Source organism: Phaseolus vulgaris, chromosome 3, assembly GCF_051622355.1.
Source record: "Phaseolus vulgaris cultivar YP4 chromosome 3, ASM5162235v1, whole genome shotgun sequence".
Classification (NCBI taxonomy): Eukaryota; Viridiplantae; Streptophyta; class Magnoliopsida; order Fabales; family Fabaceae; genus Phaseolus; species Phaseolus vulgaris.
In genome coordinates this window covers 51,656,263-51,678,396 of record NC_143500.1, presented here as the reverse complement: position 1 = coordinate 51,678,396, position 22,134 = coordinate 51,656,263, and the positions used below count along the sequence as shown (strand labels likewise).

General features: G+C 29.6%; 4 protein-coding genes across 7 annotated transcripts; 1 reads left to right on the top strand and 3 right to left on the bottom strand.

Annotated features, from left to right (window-relative positions):
- Positions 1-9,499: 9,499 nt before the first annotated feature.
- LOC137805978 (fe(2+) transport protein 1) lies at positions 9,500-10,913 on the bottom strand. Its single transcript, XM_068605852.2, has 3 exons — positions 10,311-10,913; positions 10,070-10,219; positions 9,500-9,973 (listed from the first exon to the last, which is right to left on the bottom strand). Exons 1-3 carry the CDS (start codon positions 10,911-10,913, stop codon positions 9,668-9,670), a joined length of 1,059 nt encoding a protein of 352 aa, XP_068461953.2. The 3' UTR covers positions 9,500-9,667.
- Positions 10,914-13,111: 2,198 nt separating this feature from the next.
- LOC137808469 (zinc finger (Ran-binding) family protein) lies at positions 13,112-16,089 on the top strand. Of its 4 annotated transcripts, none has more exons than XM_068609597.2 (7): positions 13,112-13,440; positions 14,273-14,673; positions 14,771-14,798; positions 15,059-15,123; positions 15,239-15,411; positions 15,561-15,641; positions 15,810-16,089. In XM_068609597.2, exons 1-7 carry the CDS (start codon positions 13,251-13,253, stop codon positions 15,856-15,858), a joined length of 987 nt encoding a protein of 328 aa, XP_068465698.1. In that variant the 5' UTR covers positions 13,112-13,250; the 3' UTR covers positions 15,859-16,089. The 4 variants fall into 4 exon arrangements, with proteins under 4 accessions (XP_068465698.1, XP_068465697.1, XP_090155902.1 ...); XM_068609596.2 differs by having other exon boundaries at positions 15,059-15,132; XM_090299776.1 differs by having other exon boundaries at positions 13,134-13,440; positions 14,301-14,673; positions 15,059-15,132.
- Positions 16,090-16,471: 382 nt separating this feature from the next.
- LOC137808470 (uncharacterized) lies at positions 16,472-17,231 on the bottom strand. Its single transcript, XM_068609598.1, has one exon. It carries the CDS (start codon positions 17,193-17,195, stop codon positions 16,653-16,655), a length of 543 nt encoding a protein of 180 aa, XP_068465699.1. The 5' UTR covers positions 17,196-17,231; the 3' UTR covers positions 16,472-16,652.
- Positions 17,232-19,312: 2,081 nt separating this feature from the next.
- Positions 19,313-21,003, bottom strand: LOC137808462 (uncharacterized). Its single transcript, XM_068609590.2, has 3 exons — positions 20,791-21,003; positions 20,262-20,701; positions 19,313-20,009 (listed from the first exon to the last, which is right to left on the bottom strand). The coding sequence occupies exons 1-3, from the start codon at positions 20,861-20,863 to the stop codon at positions 19,506-19,508; spliced, it is 1,017 nt and encodes a 338-aa protein (XP_068465691.2). The 5' UTR covers positions 20,864-21,003; the 3' UTR covers positions 19,313-19,505.
- Positions 21,004-22,134: the final 1,131 nt, after the last annotated feature.

The window sequence follows — 22,134 nt, the reverse complement described above, 5'->3', positions numbered from 1 at the left end:
TGAAAAGTTTTAGAAACCTCACTTACCATATTTCCATGTGCTTGTTGTATGCAAATATATTCACCACAATTCTAAAGTCTACATAGGTTGGATGAATTGAATAAAATTTATGACAATAAAAAACTTAAATAAAAATATTAGTGACTAACACATGAAATTTCACAAGTCTATCATAATCTAGTCAGGAGACGAGAATTCAAAATAGTTAAGCATTTAGATTAAAATGAACATAAAAAGAAATAATGTTGTACAAAGTGATACTCTTATTATATCAAACCACATAATTTCAAATAACTTTGCCGACAAACTTAACTTCCTATCAATAACTTAATTGTATTTTTCTAATATGTCATTAATCATTTACTCATACATTTGTTTTATTCAAATCCAAATTTATTTTTTTAGTTGTTCATTTTTGTTTGCTTTACTTAATTGTACTTAAATCCTTATTTATATTATTAATTTTAATCAAACACGAAATTATCCAACTTAATTCTTAAATGTTTTACATTTTCAAATTTATTAAATATAACAATAAATCTTCTAATCTTCTCCATCATATTTACTAAACACATATTCCATTTAATCACATGCTACATAATACAAAAAAAAAAAAAAAAAACTTTGTTATCCAATAAATTTTTAATATTTTTTGTTACAATTTTTTTATTATTTACAAAAACAATTATTTTTTACATTTTAATTACTTATTTTATTTATTTAAAAGTTTTCTTCATTTTCTGTTTTTGAATTAAAAACAAATAAACATTAATATTACATATTTGAATTTCAACAAAAAACTAACTAATTACTTTACTAAATATTTATTTTTCTAAAAAATATTTTATAAAATATATAATTTTCTAAATGATGATTTCTTAAAAATAATTACTTTTAAAATTATTGTTTTTTTAATAATTAGTTTTCTAAATATATCTTCTAAGTAATTATTTTTTATTTTTTTTCTAATTCTCTTTCCCTCACTTTTTAGAAAAAAAAGGAAAAAATAAATAAAAACTACTCAAGAATTTGATTTTCCGATAATCGAATATCAACCCATATTTCGGCCAAATTCGTAAAAGTGATTTTCAGAATTAAACTCCCTCAAAACTGAATTGCTATACCTGTAAATTTTTTTATACAAACCACGCTATCTATGTAATTTTTGTTATAAGACTTGGGGAATAAAAATAAAAAAAACTCTGCAACTTTAGAAAAAAAAAAAACACCTACATGCTTCCTTTATTTCAGTGGTTGTCTTTCAAATATTTAAGGGAAAGCAAAAATAACATACGATATGTATTTTTTTTCAGAAAAAAAAAATTTAATAAAATAATCACTTATTATAATTATTAATATGTTTGAGTAAATTTATTTGAAAAGTCTTTTTCGTGGTTTGCTGTAATAAAAAAGGTACAGGAGAAATTATGAAGGTTAAGAAAATAAAAACCATTTGACAGACCCATACTTTGGATTTCTAATTAGGCTATTTCTCCCTGCACACCCAACAAATGACTGCCTGCACCCCATCATTTTTGGAAAAGACCATTTTACCCCTTTAAGAAATGACTTTCAAATTATTCTTTATTGAATATTTCTGGAACATACTTTCAAAAAAACATTTTATGAAATCCAGATTTACCATTCTATAAATTAAAAAAATGTGTTTCAGAAAAGATATTTTGAAATGATTTTTTACCTTTTGAATTTCCTGTTCTGGAAATATTTTGCTTACGGATCTCTTATTCTGAAAATACTTTTTGCTTATGGAATTCCATCATCCAAAATTATCAAAAATAATTTTTGTATTGCATAGAATGTAGAGGTGCAGGAAGAAAAATGTAGGGATGCAAGAAGAAGTACCCTTCTAATTAAAAGGAATTACGGAGGCCCACTAGGCTAGAATAAAGCCAGTATCCAAACTTATAAAAATTTCCAAAAGTATAAAGGTTTTATGCACCCTCTCAATTTGAACCTGTAGCCTCACAAATTCTGAAATATTAAATTTGCCCTTGCGAGATTTGTTTCAAAGTGAAAACCTCCATGGAAGAGTGGGTTATAGTGGTGCTGGTCGAAGGTTAATGTTGGCTCAAATGATGAAAATGTCGTTAGTATAAAAAAGACTTTTGAAATAGGCATTCCAAAACACGCTTTTGTGACACCGAGTGACTTTTGGGGTCGAGTTTCCAAAATTGTGGGGTGCATTTTGAAAATGTAACCCAGAATAATTTGTGGTGTTTGCCATTGTATTCCATAATCATCTTTCTAAAATCTTATGATGTTCATTTTGGAAAATAATTTTTGGAAGCTGAGAATATCTGTTCAAAAATTTGAAGTATTCATCAAGAAGGTTATGGTTGTATGTGCTATGGAAGTCAATTTTCCAAAATGAAAAAAAAAAATCAATTCTAGATTGAGAAATATAAAATGCTTGAAGTGTAATTTTCATTTTGCAAATAATATTTTGGAATAGAAAATTGTAATTCTGGAAAAACATTTCATGAATTCATATTACCTATTCCAAATTTTGAATTCTATAATTCATTTTTCCGATTATTCTATGATTTTTGCATAAATATTATGGATCAAATGTTTTACAATGAAATATTATATGATGTTAACGAACTACAAGAAAAACGCGAATTACATACGGATCAAAATTCGTTCATAAAATAAAATTTGCAATGAATGGGATTCGAAATCAGGTTCCTTTAGTAACCAAATAAAATTTAACAACTCACCAAGCACATTCTTTAGTATTATTATGATTTTTATTATACTAATTATTATTAATAATATTAACAATATGAATATAATATTAATAATATAAATATAATAATAATAATAATAATATTATGAATATAATATTAATAATATTAATAATATTAATATAATATTAATAATATTAATATAATATTAATAATATTAATAATCTATACCTCTTAACTGCTCTTCATTTTTTTTCACATTTTATCCTTATATTAATATTTAATTTTATTATTGTATTATGGTCATTGTGTCATTTCTTATTTTTTCTACAATATTTGGTATACGTAGTGGGGCGGTTTTGAATTGAAAGAGAGGTGGAAGAGTGATTTTGAATTGAAAGAGATGTGGAGGAACAATTATGAATTAAAAGAGGAGTGGATGATCGGTTTGATTTATTTTCAAAATCACTTACATTTTATTAATATTTTATATATTAATATTTTATTTTATTCTTATTTTTATTATTTTGTAACTGCTTTTTTTATATATAATTTTTTAAAAGAACAGTTAAATATAAAGAGAATTCTCCTAAATGACCTTGGTTATTTTGTAGACAGTTTTGAATTTAATTTTCTATTTGTAGTTTTTCTTTTTGAATCAACAGAACGGTTTTTCATTTTATTTACGAAACAATTTGAATCAGCAGAACGAAACAATTTGAATCAGCGAGAGCAGTTCTCGATAATTTGATTCAAATAGATTTTTCATTTCCTCATTTCTTACCTTTTTATTCATTCAATCAACGAAATCTAATGTAAACTCTCATTGACTCTCTGTTGATGTTGTTTCGTCTCTCTGTGGATGTTTCTTTTGATTTTCCAAAGAAAGTGGAGAACAAGATCGAGAAGTCGATGTGGTTTCATGCGATTAGTCCTTTAAACTTTATTTTTTTCAAGCTAAAAGAAAACCGTGAGGGGGAGTCTGAGAAAAAGAGGGAGCAATCCAAGCACCCGAAGTCACGCGAAGATTTCATCATCTTTCTCAGTCACATTGCTTCGTTGCAAGTTCGTTTTGCATTGTGATTAACAAGGTTTTGTCTTTAATTTCTCGATTAATTTTACTCCAAAGTCAAGATGAAGACTAATGAAACTTTTTATATGCTTGAATTAATACATCATGACCTGTGCAGGCTGGACTTGCTAAGGCTTATTGAACTCGACTCGTGTGCTTGCTTCTGCATAAATAAATCCATGAATTATAGTTTTTTTTTTTATTTAATTATAGCTTTTATTTGTTTTCTATTTTTTGGTGTGGTGAGATTTTAAGACATTGTTTGCAAACCCAAAAAATACTTGCAGTTATAACAGTTTTATCTTTGTATTTGTGAGAGGTTTGTTTTGAATTTTCCTGATATATTCAACCTTGGTTGCTTCATGAAGAATGGTCAGTGATGCAAGTATTGTTGCTAAAGAAAACACAAAACCTGATATGGAGATTGTAACAAGGGTAATGGGACTTGAAGTTGGATATCTGATCACACCAATAATTATTTTCCGTGTGCAGCCCAACGCAACAACATTCTAAATGTTTATATAATGAATTGGTGGTTGTCTTGCCATGTTTGAATTTAGGTTATTGAAGCAATTGATCAAATCCGAGAAGAACTCTGCCTCATTTGTAGGATATAGTCCTTGGGGTACCATATAGACCATATGGAGGTAGCCCTTTTGTAATGGCTTTCTTGAATTGATTAGGATTAGTAATTTATTTTAAATAATGAATAGTTGTAGTTATTTTTATATTTTTATGTTGAAAGGTGCTCTCTCTCTCCTCTTCCCTTTCTATCTTTTTTTCTTTATGTTGGTTCTTCTATAATATTTTATTATTTACGTCTCTCTCTTCTCTTCCCTTTTTTATTTTTTTTTGTTCGTTCTTTTATAATAATTTATTATTTACGTCTCTCTCCTCTCCACTAACTATACCAACTTTTTTTAAAAATACCATTATCTTTGAGTTGATATGAGTTCTAATGGGATCATTCATTTTTTTAAATTGTTTTTGTTCAATATTTTTGTAATATAAAAATGTGAATATTTAATTGTTGTTGGTAGATTTAAATTTTTTTAAAACAAAAAGAATTTAACAAAAAAAAAATCAATAGATACAAGTTTATTATTTGTTTTTTTTTATTCGCTGTTAGTTTGAGATTTTATAGAAAAGGGTGTTGATTATTAAGGTAGTGTTAAAAATGTATTGATTATTAATGTTTTAAAATAAATAATTAATATTATTTTGAAAAATTAATATTTTTTGATGTCATAGATGAAAATCTTTTATGGTTAAAGATCAACTTTTTTTTGGTGAGTATCATTTGGAAGTAAAATATTTTATTTGTTCTCACTTAATGGAGTATCCACATATTTGTTATCACCTAACTGATAGGATAGTGGAGAGATTGATTACTTTTCTGTTTTAAATTGATATTCTTCTTTATTAAATAAACATATTTTTAATTTTAAAATTTTATTTTATGTGTTCTCACTTAACTAACAGGAAAGTGGAGAGATTAGTGCCTTTTAGTAGGGAAGAGTGGAGAGAGGGGTGAAGTGTGGATTTATGAACTGTTACTTTTATTAGGTAAAAGATTGATATATAAGAAAACTGTGAGAGAGAAATAATATAAAAACATTTTAATATCTCCAAAAATCTTAATTTTGGGATTTTGAAACTCTATTGTTGTTCTTCTTCACATTTCATCACTGGCACTTCACCAGGTCTTCTGTCTCCTCAATGCTTAAAAACCCTAATGTTGAGATTCTGAAATTGTGAATGGCTAATTTATTTCATCTCTTTTATTTATCTTATTTTGCTTTTCCTATTTCTGTAATGTATACATTTTATTTTATTTTTTTATATAGAGATGTTTAGTTTTTTTTATAATTAAATTAATAACTTCAATTTCTTTAGTTAAGAATCACATTCTTAAAATATTAAGTTCTTCAATAATATTACATTTGATTTATAATTGTTTTAAACATATTTAATTAAAAATAAATATAAATATAAGTAATAAAAAAATTAACACAAATAATAATATATTATTTCATTTGATTAAATTTTATATTTAATTATATAAAAATAAAAAATGCTGACACTAATGGACTCTTTTTTTTTCTCATATATACTAATGCCTAAATCAGTAAAATATAGAATAAATAAATAGGTAAAACATCGGTAAAAAAATAAATAAATTGAATAACCGTTTTTCTTAATTATTAGTGATCCAATGTTTGGTGTGAAACTGAATTTTAAAATATTATTAATTTAATTAAATTTTATATTTAATTAAAATAAAAACTAAATTGAATAATCAGTTTTTATATTTGATTTCATTTTTTTTCTTTCTAAATCGAACTGATTTGATTAACAGTTTTACATATTATTTAATTTGATTTGATTTTTTTTTTCAAATCAAACTGATTTATTAATAATTTTATATTTTAAATATGATTTTTAACACAATTATCATAAAATTAGTGAAAACATAAGTGTGACGTGTCTGTATCCATATCTTTATTTTCATAAATTTATATGAATCTACATTCTATAATATTTGATATTTTGAGATGATGTTTTACAAACAATAAAAAATTGTTTCATTTACTTTCAATGTGTATATGGATATTTTATATGTATATACGTATATTTTAACAATTGACAGTGTTTTGTGTATTCTCATTTGTTAATCTTAAAAAATAAATACATAGATGATGTTAAATATTTAGAAATACATATACACAAGTGTAGTGTTGTGAAATATTTGATACTCATCGTTGTCAAATAATACAGATACACAAATATTGTCAAATACTATAAAATACAAATACATTGTCAAATATTATAGAATACATATACACATAAATTTATGAAAAAAATTAAAAAATATGAATACACATAAATCTATAGTTTATTTAAATAAATACCAATATACATATAATAATAAAAAAAATAAAAATATAAAAAATGCGGATAGAGAGCGCCTGTGTTCCCGCTAGTATTAATAATATGAATATAATATTAATAATATGAATATAATATTAATAATATGAGTATAATATGAATATAACATTAATAATATGAATATAATATTAATAATATGAATATTAATACTAATAATATTAATAATAATATTAATTATAATATTAATAATAATATTAATTATAATATTAATTATAATATTAATTATAATATTAATTATAGAATGTATTAAAAAAATATATTTTTAGTATTTAAAATAGTTAGAAATATAATTAATGAATAAAAACATAAATAGAAATAAATAAAGAATGCCAGAAAAAATAATAATAACTAGAAACATATTAAATGAATGATCATCTCTAATTTATTTTCCTTTTTATGATCAACATATACTTATTTAGTATTGTCTTATATCTCTTATATTTATCTTGTTTTGATTTATTTGATTTTTTTTATATCTTTTATCTTATTTTGTTTTTTCTTTATTTTATACCTTTTATGTTTTTAGTTATTATTATTTTTTCTACAATCTTTATTTATTTATTTATGGTTTTTGTTTTTATTTTATTGTTGTTGTTTTTATTTTCTAGACTTATTTATTTTTGCATTTTTTTCTTCTCATTTTTAAGCATTAAGTGTAACATTTGTATTAGTTTTTTTTAGAATTTTGCATTTAGGTAAACACTTCAATATTATTTATGTGTCCACTATTAATTAATACTAATTGACTTTGTTTTTTTTTATAAATATGTCCTGTATTTTTTACTTCAAATTAACATGATTACATCATCAATAATAATAAAAATAAATACTAATGTATGTTTATAGATTCAACTTTTATGTTGTTCTAGAGTTTAATTTTTTATTTTCTTCATTTAAAAAAAAAATAATTTTAAACTAAACATTTTTAATTTATTACTTTTTTGTTTTTATTTTGTAAAAACTCATTTATTTATTCATTAATTATATTTCTAATTATTTTAAACATTAAAAATATTTATTTTTTAATGCATTCAAAATTAAAATTATTAAAAAATAATAATTTATTATTTATTTATTTATTTTTAAAATGGTGCTAGATAGGGAAATAAAAAATAAAAGAGTGCTAGATAGGGAAATAAAAACAAAAGGGTGCTAGATAGGGAAATAAAAACAAAAGGGTGCTAGATAGGAAAATAAAGATATAAATGGTGCTAGATAGGGAATTGAGCCTATCATTCTCTTCATTAAGTGATAACAAATAAAATATTTTACTTCCAAATGATACTCACAAAAAAATGGATCTTTAACAGTAAAAGATTTTCATCTATGACATCAAAATATATTAATTTTTCAAAATAATATTAATTATTTATTTTAAAACATTAATAATCAACACCCTTTTTAACACTACCTTACTAATCAGCACCATTTTTCTATAAAATCCCAAACTAACAACGAATAAAAATAATTAAAAAAACAAATAATAAATTTGTATCTATTGATTTTATTTTATTTTGTTAAATTCTTTTTGTTTTAAAAAAAATTAAAATCTACTAACCGTTTCTGTTATTACACAAGAATTAAATATACACATTTTTATATTACAGAAATATTGAACAAATACAATTTAAGAAATGAATGATACTCAAATCAACTCAAAGATAATGGTATTTTTAAAAAAGGTTGGTATAGTTACGGAAAAGGAGAGAGAGACGTAAATAATAAATTATTATAAAAGAACGAACAAAAAAAGATAAAATGGGAAGAGGAGGGAGAGACTAAATAATAAATTATTATAGAAGAACCAACGAAAAGAAAAAAAGATACAAAAGGAAAAGAAGAGAGAGATGTAAATAATAAATTATTATAGAAGAAGAAAAAAAAATGATAGAAAGGGAAGAGGAGACAAAGATGTAAATAATAAATTATTATAAAAGAACGAACCGAAAAAAAAAAATAGAAAGGAGAGTTGTTATGGCATTAGTAAGCGGCAGTAGCATGCACCGATTGGAGAGAGTAGCGTGCATCGATTGGAGAGAGTAGCGTGCACCAATGATTGAGTCACAGAATTGCGCCTGTCTCCCTTTCAATTAGGTGTCTGACTCAGTGATGGTACCTATTGCATATGTTAAGCCTTCTTTCCAATAAAGCCATCATAATTTTAAAATAAATCATATCTTTCAATTCAAAATCGATAATCTATTCCAAATACTTTAAAAAAGTAAAAAATGACGCAATAAACAAAATAATGAAATAAAACCAAATATTAATCTAAGGATAAAATAGGAAAAAAATTTGAGAGTGGTTAAAAAGGGAATCCCTTTATATATAGGTACAGATAATATTAGTAATAATATTAATAAATATTAATAATATTAATAATATGAATAATATTAATAATATGAATAATATTAATAATATGAATATAATTTATTTTATTATTATTAATAATAATTATATTAATATGTATAAATTATAATAATAATAATAAGTATGATAAAAATGATAATATGACCAAAAATAATATTAAAATGATAAATTATATTATTTAATCTAATGGTTAATCTTTTCATTGTCTGATCCAGTGGTTAATGTTTCCCAAGTACTTGAATTCGAGATAGGTGTGACGTGTTATGATGTTGACATAGTATAATACTACATAATGAATGTGGGTACATGAATAATAAATGAGATAAAAGACATTGACATGAAAGTATTTACATATATTTAGTTTCAAAGAAATTTTATTCTTTCCTAATGCCTCCCTTCCCGTTACAAACTTGCCAAACCATTTTAAATGGAATGCAAGTAAAAAAATTATAAAACTCTGATCAATATTATATATGTAGGCAGCTAAAATTCTGATCTAACAAAGTGAAACTACAATGCATTTTGATGCAGATACAAAAAAGAATCTATGAGTTTGTAATCTACAACATTATGCCCATATTGCCATCACTGACATGCCCCCTGCACCTAACAAAACTGCAAGAAAGGCCACAGCCATCAACTTTTTACTGCCCTGTAGCTTAGGCCCCATAAAATCAGAAGCCAATAGTTCAACCAATGCCATATAGTTCAAAAGTCCTGCAGATACAGCATTCAGAATCCCCTCTACAATAAGCGATGTTGAACTCGTATCGCTATAAACATTCGACAGTGCTATCCCCAATGCAATCCCAAAAGGTGTTGTTGTTGAGAAGAAGAAAACCATTGTAGCCTTCACCTTCATTCCATATTCACCCTGCAGCCACAATCACTCACTACCATCAATTTATACTTTCTTCTAAATTTTCTTAAATGACGTTAACATACAAAATGAATAGATAAGATGAATGACCTGAAGTATGCAACCACCTAAACCCATTCCTTCAAACATTTGATGGAAGCATAGTGCAGCAATGAGAGGCTTAATCGTGCAAGGGTTCATGGAAGCTCCCATTGACAAACCAATCACCACTGAGTGCACCACAATCCCTACCTCCAACACCTAAACCATTCCACACCAGATTAAACATTAATCGCTAAAAATTAAAATTACAATAGTTTTTTGCTTTCATTTTGAAAAGTAATTAACTAACCTGAGCCACCACACGATACCGCAACAACTGATCGGCATCTGCATGTAGATCATGTCCATGGCCATCACCATGACTGTGACCGAACAATTGCACTTCCTTTCTCTCTCCGGCTTCAGGGCAAGTTGAAGCGTTAGCGTTCGTAGCAGCAGCGGCAGAGACCTTCTTCTTCAAGCAACTGACGCAGCAGGAATCAATGACGAGAGTGAAAACCGCGGAGAGCATGGCAATGAAGGTGGTGAACGGAAACTTCCGCCACGGCCGTTCCGGCAGGCACTCCGACGTGAGATCTTCGAAAGAGTCCGGCATCACGTGCATGTAACCGGTGGCGAGTATTACGCCGGAGGCGAAAGCCTTGACGATGACGAAGAGGTTGCGGTCCGGCCGCAGGGCGGGAATCAACCGGGAGAACAGTGGAAGCGAAACCCCGATGACGCTGGTGGCCAGTATGCTGAATATTGCTATGACCTTCAGTTTCAACGACTCCACCTTGTCGCGACAGCCTCCCTCTGATTTAGCGTCGCATTGCTCCGCCGTGGTCGGAAGCACCGCCGTGAGGAAAAGTAAAAGAATGGTGGTTATCGTAAAAGAAAAAGAAGGTGCCATCTGAAACTAAAATTGAGCGTGTGTGTGTTTGAAGAGAAGAATATGAAAGTATTAAATAGATAGAAAGAAGGGCTTAAAATAGACATTTGAAACTAACATACCTAACAAACTCAACACAAGGTAATATATGCATGCTCGTGTCTGAGTGTGCTAGCTGTGGACTGCACACACTTTCACTGTTTCAGTTACATGGTGGCGCTAGCATTACACATGCTCAAACTTTTTCGCTTTCAAAATATAAGTCAACAACCACTATAGTTTAAAACAGTAATTTTAATGTAATATTCTATATAATTAACATTGCTAATTTAATGTTTATTAAAATCATGAAAATAAAAAATTCATATATATATCTATTGTATTTAATTTTTTTTATTAATTAAGGTTTGTTAATTAGTTGAGCTTTCGTTACTGAATTGCAAAATATGTTTTAAAATTTAACGTCTTAACAAGATTATATAAAGTTTCATAAATTACTAATTCTAATATATACATATATGGAGAAATTTAAATTGAATTTGGAAATAAGTATTTATATATTTGTTAATGTTATAATTAAGATTTTATAAGGAGATAGTTTGTGAGATATGCCTTATAAATATTTGTGCTTTTAATGCAGAATAGTTTGCATTTTAATTGGTGAAGTAGAACACATAATTTTCTATGGTGGAAATTTGATTTTCTAAAAATCGAATTATGGTAATTATTTTCGCTTTTCTGAAGTGTGTTAACCATTCAGATTTCAGTTATTCAGACTGGATTTTTGTTTTCTTTATTTAAAATGGTTAATATAAATGAATGTCAAAATAATTTAAAAATAACTAAAATATATTTATTTAAATATAGTAAATATTACAATTAATATATATATATAATAATAATAATTGTTTAAATAACTACGTGGATGATGATACATAATTTTTTAGTCTGATGAAAACAATCTATTACACATAAAATGTTGATAATTATTTTGAAATAATTTTATTTTATAAATTTGTTGATAAAATTTTAAAATGGTTAATAGTAAATAAAGTGAAAATATTAGATTTTAAAATTGTAAAAATTGGTATACAATAATTATTTAAGATAGAATTTGTTTTAAAATAAAAGATGATAAACAATGGATTGTTAAATTAATTTGTGATTCTCATAATCATAATTTGATGTGTACGTTGGTTGGTAGGTCATCCATATGTTGGTAGGTTAACACTTGACGAGAAATTCATGCTTTTTTATATGAAAAAGATTTCAAAGAAACCTAACAATATTTTGCTAACAATGAAGGAACATAATGATAAGAATGTCATTGACATAATGCAAGTTTATATTAATGTGTGTCAAAGATGAGAACAAGGTCACATAAATGAAATGTAACAACTGTGATGTTACTTCAACGAGACATGTATCTTAGCTCGTGTAGGTTTTTAAGAAGAGTATGTATGAATGTGGTGCTATATATATTTTAAACACACCCTGATTTAATGAATATGATTTGAGTCAACCCCTATCTAATTTGAGCCTCCAATGAATTATTTCAATTAAATGTTTGTTAAGGTAATAATTCTTATTTAACTTACATTATTTATAATTTATTACACATGAAATTACAAAAAGGTTGTTGAATTTCACCAACAAATATATGTTGTGGTCTATCCACTATTATCTGACTACCCAAACTTAATAATTATATTACACCAGTCAAATACAAGTTTTTACACGTACAATAACCATTAGATGACATTTCTAATCTACATTTTGTATTTAAATTTTTGAACACTTAGGAACTTAAGTTTATTAAGCATACAATTATTTTTTTATTGTCCATATATAATCCACACCTACCCCTATTTCAAAATTCAAATTTCAGCATTCTTCTAAACCATATTTCTAAAAAGAAAAAAAAATCGCAACTACAACCCGACTAGAAAAAAAAAAAAAATCACGAACCAAACACAAAAGATAACCAAAGCAACGTGAAGAAGAGAAAAGGCGCAGCCACAAATGCAACAGGAAGGAAGATATGGAGGGATGAAAGAAGACCAACGTGCTTTTTAATTATAAACCCTTAAGGGCATTTCTGTCATTTGATTAACATGAGGGAGTGCAGTTTAAAAAATGGGGGTGCAGGAAGCAAAATCCATTGAGGTTTTGTTTCTGACTGCAGTAAATTAACAAGAATTGTAAAATGTTATATATATATATATAATTTAATATTAGTATCTGCGAAGAAGCGAAAACAAAAATCTGTCTCCGGTGTGGTTTGGTTTGTGCGACACACAGAGAGACAGAGAGAGAGAGAGAAGAGAGAGAGAGTGGTGGAGTTGAGAGGGGAAGAAGATGTTGAACGCAAAAGGAGGTGAAGGTGGAGAAGGGAGAGAAGGGGATTGGGAGTGCAGCAGTTGCAACAACAGGAACTATGCTTTCAGATCATTCTGCAATCGATGCAAGCAACCCCGCCTCCTCGTCGACACCAAAACCCCCGCTGATTCCAAGTGGCTTCCTCGTATTGGCGATTGGATCTGCACCGGTTAGCCCCAACCACCCTTTTTTCTCTCTTTTCCATTTCAAATACCTTCTCTTTATTTTCTCCTTCATCCCCTTATGTTTTCTGTAATGCCTGCTTTACTTCTTCCTTCTCTCTGTTATCTTGGTGTGAAATGGAATTGGAAAATTACACCTTTCTTCAATCATCTTTTATACTGCCTGACCTAGTATGCTTCTTTCCATTTCGCCCATATATGAAACACTCACTACAATTTATAACTGGATAGATACTTTTTATTTTTTAAATTTTATTTTTTTTAATCATTAGTTCCTTCCATGTAACAATCTCTCATTCAGGGTTAGAAGCACATAGGTTTTGTAATTTGTGAGGACTGAAATTGAATAGAATTTAAAAAGGGATCTAGTTGAGAAAACAAGTTATTAGTTTTCTTGATTTAGTTTCTTTTCTTTTAAGTGCTTCTTGAGAAGCTGATTCGAACTGGTTCATAGTGTAGATTTGTTAGTGTTTCAGCTTTGTGTGTTCTGTTTCTGGATAGCAGTACTCTTAAGGACACACGTTTGCCACCATGTGTTTTATGCTTTATTTATTTCATGCATGGTTGGGTTTTAGCAAATGATTGATGTTAAAGATGCCCGACCTAGCATGACATTTGATTTTGGTTTTATGATATTCTGTTTCAAATTGAGATGAAGAACTGGCTATCGCCTAGGTTGAGATGTTTGTGCTTTTTGTATGTGTATTTTGTGTGGGATGGACGGGTTGGTGTGCGTGGGACGTGTTGGTGTGCGTATCCTTGGCTTCCTTTCCTCTCTGGCTGCTTTCTGGGGCTGGGTTTGTATGCATGGAACAATAGGTTGCACTAACAACAATTATGCATCAAGAGAGAAGTGCAAGAAGTGTGGACAACCAAAGGAAGTAGCAGCCATGCCAGCGATTGCGATGACTGGAGCATCTTTCCCCACTTATTCACATTATTATTCCAGGGGCCCAGGAGGACCAGAACAAAAGATGAATATTGGATTGCTTGGCAGTGGAGCACCGCCACTGTCACTACATTTAAACTCCAATTGGCCCATTCTTGGAGCAGATAAGTATGGTGTTCAGCCAATCTCCATATGGCTACCAGGTGGAAATTATGGCTCTGGACATCCTCTTGATAATTCCAACAACCAGAATCTATCTGTTCCAAAGGGATGGCGCAGTGGGGACTGGATCTGTAACTGTGGCTTCCACAATTACTCCTCCCGCTCTCAGGTATGTCTTGAATTACTTGAAAGTGTTGTTGAGTTATACACTATGCAAGAGTTGAGTGTTAATTATTTTTCTGATTCTATGTTGAAACTATTTGCAGTGTAAAAAATGCAATGCTTTTCCACCTGGTATGACTTCCTTCCTTTGTATATGCTGTAGCCTTGTTGGGTGCAAATTAACTAATCTGTGTCTTCTACCAAAGATAATTTGTATATGTGCACAAGTCTTGGAACACACCTTCTTATGGTGCTCTGTTGTCCCACAGATAGTCCTCCCGGTCTTTGTTGCATTCATAAGAATACTTTTGGTTATTAAATATAAAAAATGGTTTTCAATTTCTAGCAATTCATGTTAATCTTCATGCTGTTTCCACTTTTTGGGTGTGAAGCACTTGGGACAAAACGGCTAGCCTCTGAAGAGTTGGTTTATGACTGGGACAACAAGAGATTGAATGTAGGAACTGTAAGGACTTTGTTTTTTAGCTAATTTCTGATGCACTGCTGTGGTTTTAAAATTTTGTTTTGACAGTTTTAGAAGCCTCTTACTGTCTTCCATACTTATTTGGCAGACAAATGATCAGCAAACATATACAAGTTTAGATCAAGTGGTTGGGACAGGTGCAGATCCAAAACCTGGAGTCTTCCCCTCTTATGCCAGCATGAACTCAAGTACAGCTCCAAGTTTGCCATTGGCCACACTTCTTCCACCTCAAGTTTCTACACCTGCCCTCCTTGGAAAAGGGTAATTAATTTCTCTCACATGAGCATCGTGTAATATTATTGAAGAGTGAAGACATTTATTATATTTTTTTAATAGTACATCTATAGATGCTATCATACTCTGAAAGGCTCTAAATTTAAATACAATTTTTTACCTATTGTACCTATTAGAGCAAAGCAATGGCGCAGTGGAGACTGGATGTGCTCAAATTGCAATAATCATAATTATGCTTCAAGACTACAGTGTAACAGGTCATTATGTCATTCGTATTATTTTTTATGTTTTGGGGTGCAAATTAAATGCTTTAAAATGAAGACAAAATATGTACGTTTTTAATTCATTATGTAGCAATCAAACATGTTCGCATTTTCTGTTGCACGTTGTACTGAATAATCAAAATCGATGCTCGTCATTTGCAGGTGCAAAACCCAAAGAATGGCCTCCATGCAACCTGTTAATGTTGTGTAATGTTGAATTCATTAGTTAAATTGCTGTGACGTGCCCTAGTTTGGCTGAGTTTTGTTTTGATTTTCTAGCGTGTATTTTGCCAGCAAAACGCGTTGAGATTCTGACATACTCGTTATGTTTACTTAAGACATAATGGTTTATGCTTTGTACCATCATATCTTCTAGTTTCTGAAAATGTATTGCTTACTATAAATATTCTATTTAATAGATGATTGTGGAAGATTTTGAGTATTCTCTTCTAGTATCCTTTGTTTTAAGTTACAACATTGGTTCAGAAGTGTAAAACAAGGATTCAAAATGTCTAAGAATTAAATTGATGTATACCTGATATTTCATGTATCACACGGATTTTGAAAAGCATTGATTCTAGTTATTTATTACATAGCAGGCTGCTTTCAGCCCCGTATAAAAAATGATGATAGACACCAATAACAACAATGTTACCCCACTAAACAAAAATGATTATATGGATCATTCATATCATTAGGTTTGATTAAAAATCAAATTCTCTGCTTGTGGTCTCATAATTTGGTTAGAGTTGTGTTAGTTCTACTGTAAAACTAATGTGAATTCCAAACACGAAAAAATGTCTGTATACTAAAAGAAGATGATGTGGCCTCTAACAAAAATGTCTGGTTTTGCGCCCCTGGATTTATATATATAACATCTGTTACACACAGTAATACTAAGTAACAAGGTAATCTTTGTTGAGAGAGCAGAGAAACATAACTGCAGATGAGTTGAGATGCTAAAAGCTTTTTGAGTAACTGATCAAGTTCAAAACTTGAGATGAATCACTTGAACACATCAGTAGGGGAGAGTGGAGGGCCATCGAGCTGGTAAAGGTTGAATGCAGGACCCACAAACCTGAACACTATCCACCCCCCAATCATGATGAAGATTGAAGCATATGCAGATTTGTTGAGCCAAAAGAGAGCACCTTTCTCTCCTACATAAAGCTCCATTGCTTTCTCACTCAAAGTCATATCCTCCCATTTCTTGGGAGGACTCTCAACCCTTCTGTCTGTAGATTGCATGCCGTTTTCCCTCTCCCTCTGTCGTCTAGCTTGCCTTCTTGACCTTCTCCTGAAGCTCAATTCTACAGGATTAGCCGGTGCTGCACCTGGTGCTTGAACTGAGTTTGCATCATCATTGGTTGTGTTGCTGCTGCTGCTACTACTATTGTTATTATCAGTGGTGGTGCAGCATATGGGGTTGAACCTGAGAGAAGCGTGACGGTGGGGAAGGAAGATTTGGCTGTGTCTTGATGATGGCAGTGAATGTCTAGTGAGAACGATGACGGAAGATGAGTTTGGAGAGAAAGAGATGGTTTCCATGGCTTCCTGGAATGTGTGGTTATATTTTGCTTATCCACTTCCCTTTTATAGTCCTCTGTTCTTATTGGGTTGGGCTATACACCAGCCTTTATGAAAAACTACTCATATTTTCACACTACCCACTTAATAATTTAATATTTTAATTACATTTATTTTATTTTTTAATTTAAAATATTCTTATATTTTTGTAAAGGTTGTGAAGTGAATGTTTTTATTGGGGAGAAGTTTCTACCACACTCAAAAAGAAAAAGACATACATTTGATAATCAATTATAATAATATTGATTAGGTGTAAAACTATATTTTTCTTTTATGAAATTGAAATGCCTAAAAAATATACAAAAATAAAAGATAAACCATAATTTAAGTTTTCTTTTATTTCTATCCTCGGTTTTGATTTTTTTTTATAAAATTTAGTTCTCAGGGTTTATAAATTTTATGAGTTGATCTTACTCACAATTTTACATTCATTTTATCTATTTATAGTTTACTGCAACCGATTGTAAGTTTAGCATATTCATATAGGGTATGGTTAAGAATTAATTTAATTAATAAAAATGAAAATTAAACGTATACAAGATTGAAAATTGAATCAAAGTCATATTAGTCCATACAATAAATTGTAACTGAATATTACTATTAAGGATGCAAACATCCACATTTAAATCTTAATAAAAAGTTATTTGTCACACTCGATTTTAAGACAGATTAATACATAATCCATAAAAAATATCATTAGCAAAAATAAACTTCAGTTTCTTATATTAAAAGTGATTATGTTATAAAAAATCTTAATACAAGGATCTTATTCAACTTCTCACCACTCAACATCCTATCTACCTATCTATTTAATTAGATTATTAATGCAAAATGTAATATATCATTTTAATAATAATTTTTATGCTTAATACTACCATTTTGGAGGTCATAATACCATCTCATATTCTCATCACACACCCATAGTGAACCATAATTCACCCAAAAGAAGCATCACAGCCATAAGGATCACACCCATAAAAAGATCATCATATCATATAGAAGTATCACATACAATATACAATAAATGTATATATACATTATGCATCTTATAATCATCAATAACCATCAATTTGGAAAAATAAAAAAGGAACAAGAATGATTCAATGAATTTAAAATAACAACAAAATCGGAATCAATCCAAATGAATTATGCATTCAAGTTAAAAACATTTGTTTTTACAAAAACGAAAAACACACATAAGATTTGATGTGACATTTCATCATTACCATGAATCATGTCATGTGTTCACATTCATCACATATCACATCGTGCATTGATGTCCTTCCTTATGACTACTTCATAAATAAAGGTTATGATTTACATAACTTAATCAGTCAAACTTATTTTTACAAAATAAAAAATTCAATTGATATCTTATCAGTTGAAAGATCAAAATATGTTTCCTACATCAAAGTCCAATTTCGACTGACACTGCATATGAAGTCCAACTTTCCTTGACACTCACATGTGAATTATGGTTTCTTATGTAAAGGTTTCTACACCTTGCATACCTGTACACCAAGGTTTCGACACCTTGCATACCTGCAGACCAAGGTTTCTACACCTCACATGTTGCATACCAAGGTTTCTACACCTTGCTTTACCTACATACCAAGGTTTTTACACCTTGCTTCACACTTGCATACCTACGTTTATGCACCTTCTTTCTTTGACATTCATATGTTTATTTTCTGCATAAAGTCTAGCTCATACTGACACCTGCAAATGAAGCCAACTTACACTAACACATGTTTAAGCCCAGCTTCGACTGACACCTGCATCTATTAAATTCTAGTTCAGGACTTCACTGTTTATTTTTATCTTTTGGAATGGTCATTGACTTTGTAGTCTTTTATTTTTTGGATTTTTTGGATAGAGGCATGCTTCATTCATATGATTGGTGATCAGCTTCGTTATTTTTTATCTTTTGGATAGAGTCTTGTTTCATTCAAATGAATGATCATGGACTCTGTAGTTTTTACTTTTTGGATAGAATGCTTCACTATTTTTTAAGTATAATATAAAAACATGGAATATAATTAGATGAAACAGGGAAAATAAAGAACGATCCAAGCATATTAATTTTAGATCACCAAAGTTTATTGATAAATGAAAAGCAACATTATTTGCTTCCAACCAGCATTAATAAATCCCTGAACAGATTCAGGAACAAAACAATGGCCAACCAAAAGAGGAAAGTGGTGTCAAGAAAGACAACCGAAGCAACCAACCCACAACTCACAGCATCATCATCATCATCACCAATCAAAATCACACACTACAGTTTTCTTCTTCCTCCTCAGGGAAGCGAAGGTGCTTTCCTTTGGGTGTTGGCAACCCCTTCAAATGCACAACATCAGAGGAAGCACAAGACTCAACCACCTTCTCCACAAGCTCATCCTCACTGTCGTAAACAAACCTTGTGTGCTTCCCACAACCTTTCTCATTCACGCTGATGTTGTTCAACCCAGCACACAGTTCATCAAGTAACAATCCTCCATCATCCTCCTCCTCAGCATCCTCGTAATAATCCCCTTCTTCCTCCTCCTCGCCACTTTCCTCCTCCATTTCATCTTCATCGTGTGTGCTTGCATTCACTTGCATCGACCAAACAGAAGCCCCATCATCCTCCGTGGACACACCACTCTCATGTGTCACAGAAGAGCATTCAGAAACCACCTCGGATTTATCCGAGAAATCCAACAGCAAGGACCGTGTTATCACGCTCTTTTCACATTCAACCTCCTTATTTTTTTCAAATATTTCATTCACCACCTGCCATGACAAAAAGAACAAAACCCCTTTATTATTTCGATTCAAAGAACACCACATAAAAATAAGTACAGAGAACGAGACACAAATAACTGGTCTAAAAAGACAAAAAGCTGATTCTGTTTCTGATAAGCAAAATATTTAGTTTTTTTCTTCCTTTTCCTCAGATTCAAATTTCATATCAAACACCAAAAACAATTTCATTTCTTGAAAACAAAAGGAGCAAGAAAACAAAACCAAATAACGAGGACTAACCCGCGTGATCAATTGTTCTTCAATCACACAAGAAGGAGGCGACACCAAAGCCAAAGCATCGCCGTTGGGTCCAGAAAGATTGGGAATCTGAGGAGTGTTTGCAGGAGTGGGTGCAAGAAGTGACATGGGGGAATTAGCGATTTGAAGAAAGGGCGAAATAACTTCCATGGTGAGTTTCGATATCACAGCCTCTTCCTCCACTTTCTGCAAAAGGGTCTTCACCTGACCCCTCAGCAAGGCCTCTCCTGAACCCGGCGTTTTCTTCACCCGCTTCTGCTTCGCCATAGACGACAATGGTGTCTCAAGGTCGTTGCCGTTAGCAAGCCCCACAATCGGAGAATCGTTCGATATGTCAATGAGGGCACACCGATCCTGGTTCTGCACGCCCTTTCTTTGCTGGGTTTTCGATACGGCCATTTCCGAGTCCTCGTTCTTTTTTCCTATGAAACCAAAAGAGAAAGAAAAAAAAAAATCAATCATTGATGAAGAAAGATAACGGTGGTGGTGGTTAACGGAAACAGTGACTTACTTGAAAGGGGAATGTTGTTGGAGGTGGTTTGGGATCTTGTGACTCTTCTTGCTGTGGATGATGGAGTCTCCATTGTAACTGAAAATTTCACTGTGATCTTGGTTTTTGGAGTGAGAAAAGAGAGATTAGAGAAGATTTTATGAATCAGAAGAGTGAGGATTTACAAGACTCAAATGTGGGGTTTATAAAAAGGTGGTGGCATCAAATTTGACCGTTGGCGCGTGTGAATATTTGCTTATTTATCACCTAAATTAAGACAGAATGAACTAGCCGTTGGCTTATTGTTTTGAATTCTGAGCCCTTTGTTTAAGTTCGGCCCGCAGTAGATTATGGGCTTCAAATGCGGGCTTGGTTCAGCTCATTTGAAATGTACTGCTGAATTATAAATTTGAGCAATCAGTGGTTATGTATACATCTTAATAAACTTTTATTTTCAATTTTTTCTTTTGAAATTCAAAAAATATGTTTTAAATGTAATCAATTTTTTAACAATTTAAAAAAAATAGAATGTTAAACCTTTTAATACTATTGTAAAAGAATTTTGAAGAGGAGAGTTGTAACTTCAATTTTTTTTCAAATTTATGATGTGGGTAAACTTTTGTTAAAAAGTTTATGATGTATACAATTTTTTATCCTTTTACCACTTAAGTAACCCTTTTTTAACCTAAAATAACTACCTACAAAATAAATAAAATCTACTTACAATAAATTATAAAAATTATTATCTATAAGGTTAATTTTATCATTTAATTTTCATTTTTTAAACTAAAATTAGTACCTACAAAATAAATAAAAAACACTTTTTTAATTACTTTTTATTGTATAATTATTATAATAATACTTTTTTTTGTTATAATAGAAAAGAGTAGCACATGTCTTTCCATTTGTCATCATCTACAATTGTATAAAAAAGAACATCATTCGATAACTTTCTTTTGTATTATATTTTAATTGAATAATTTTTTTTTAATAAATAAAAAATTATTTATTTAATAAAATTATTTATATATATATACACACACATATATACACTGTTAAATTGTATCATTTTTTATTATTATTTTCTGATGCATTACTCATAAAAATAATAAAAATCTATAACATTAATAACAAAGATTTTCCTTTCTGTATATACAAATTTTTACCACTACACCTTTTAAGTAATAAATTTTTAAACGAAAATAATTACCTAAAAAATAAATAAAAGTTGCTTATAATAAAATTGTAAAACTATTTATATTTATCGATAACATTAATAAAGAAAATTGCCTATGCATACCTATTTTAATTATCTTACCCTTCAAATAACCATTTTTTAGACTAAAATTCATAGTTATATAAAAA

Excerpts from the sequence above, each read along its gene's own strand:
- LOC137805978 (XM_068605852.2), bottom strand. The coding sequence starts at position 10,913 with ATGGCACCTTCTTTTTCTTTTACGATAACCACCATTCTTTTACTTTTC. Across the intron at positions 10,220-10,310 it reads GGTATCGTGTGGTGGCTCAG|GTGTTGGAGGTAGGGATTGT; the intron begins GTTAGTTAATTA and ends GGAATGGTTTAG. Across the intron at positions 9,974-10,069 it reads TAGGTGGTTGCATACTTCAG|GGTGAATATGGAATGAAGGT; the intron begins GTCATTCATCTT and ends TTGTGGCTGCAG.
- LOC137808469 (XM_068609596.2), top strand. The coding sequence starts at position 13,251 with ATGTTGAACGCAAAAGGAGGTGAAGGTGGAGAAGGGAGAGAAGGGGAT. Across the intron at positions 15,133-15,238 it reads AGAGATTGAATGTAGGAACT|ACAAATGATCAGCAAACATA; the intron begins GTAAGGACTTTG and ends CTTATTTGGCAG. Across the intron at positions 15,412-15,560 it reads CCTGCCCTCCTTGGAAAAGG|AGCAAAGCAATGGCGCAGTG; the intron begins GTAATTAATTTC and ends TGTACCTATTAG.
- LOC137808470 (XM_068609598.1), bottom strand. The coding sequence starts at position 17,195 with ATGGAAACCATCTCTTTCTCTCCAAACTCATCTTCCGTCATCGTTCTC.
- LOC137808462 (XM_068609590.2), bottom strand. The coding sequence starts at position 20,863 with ATGGAGACTCCATCATCCACAGCAAGAAGAGTCACAAGATCCCAAACC. Across the intron at positions 20,702-20,790 it reads CAACAACATTCCCCTTTCAA|GAAAAAAGAACGAGGACTCG; the intron begins GTAAGTCACTGT and ends TTGGTTTCATAG. Across the intron at positions 20,010-20,261 it reads AAGAACAATTGATCACGCGG|GTGGTGAATGAAATATTTGA; the intron begins GTTAGTCCTCGT and ends TTGTCATGGCAG.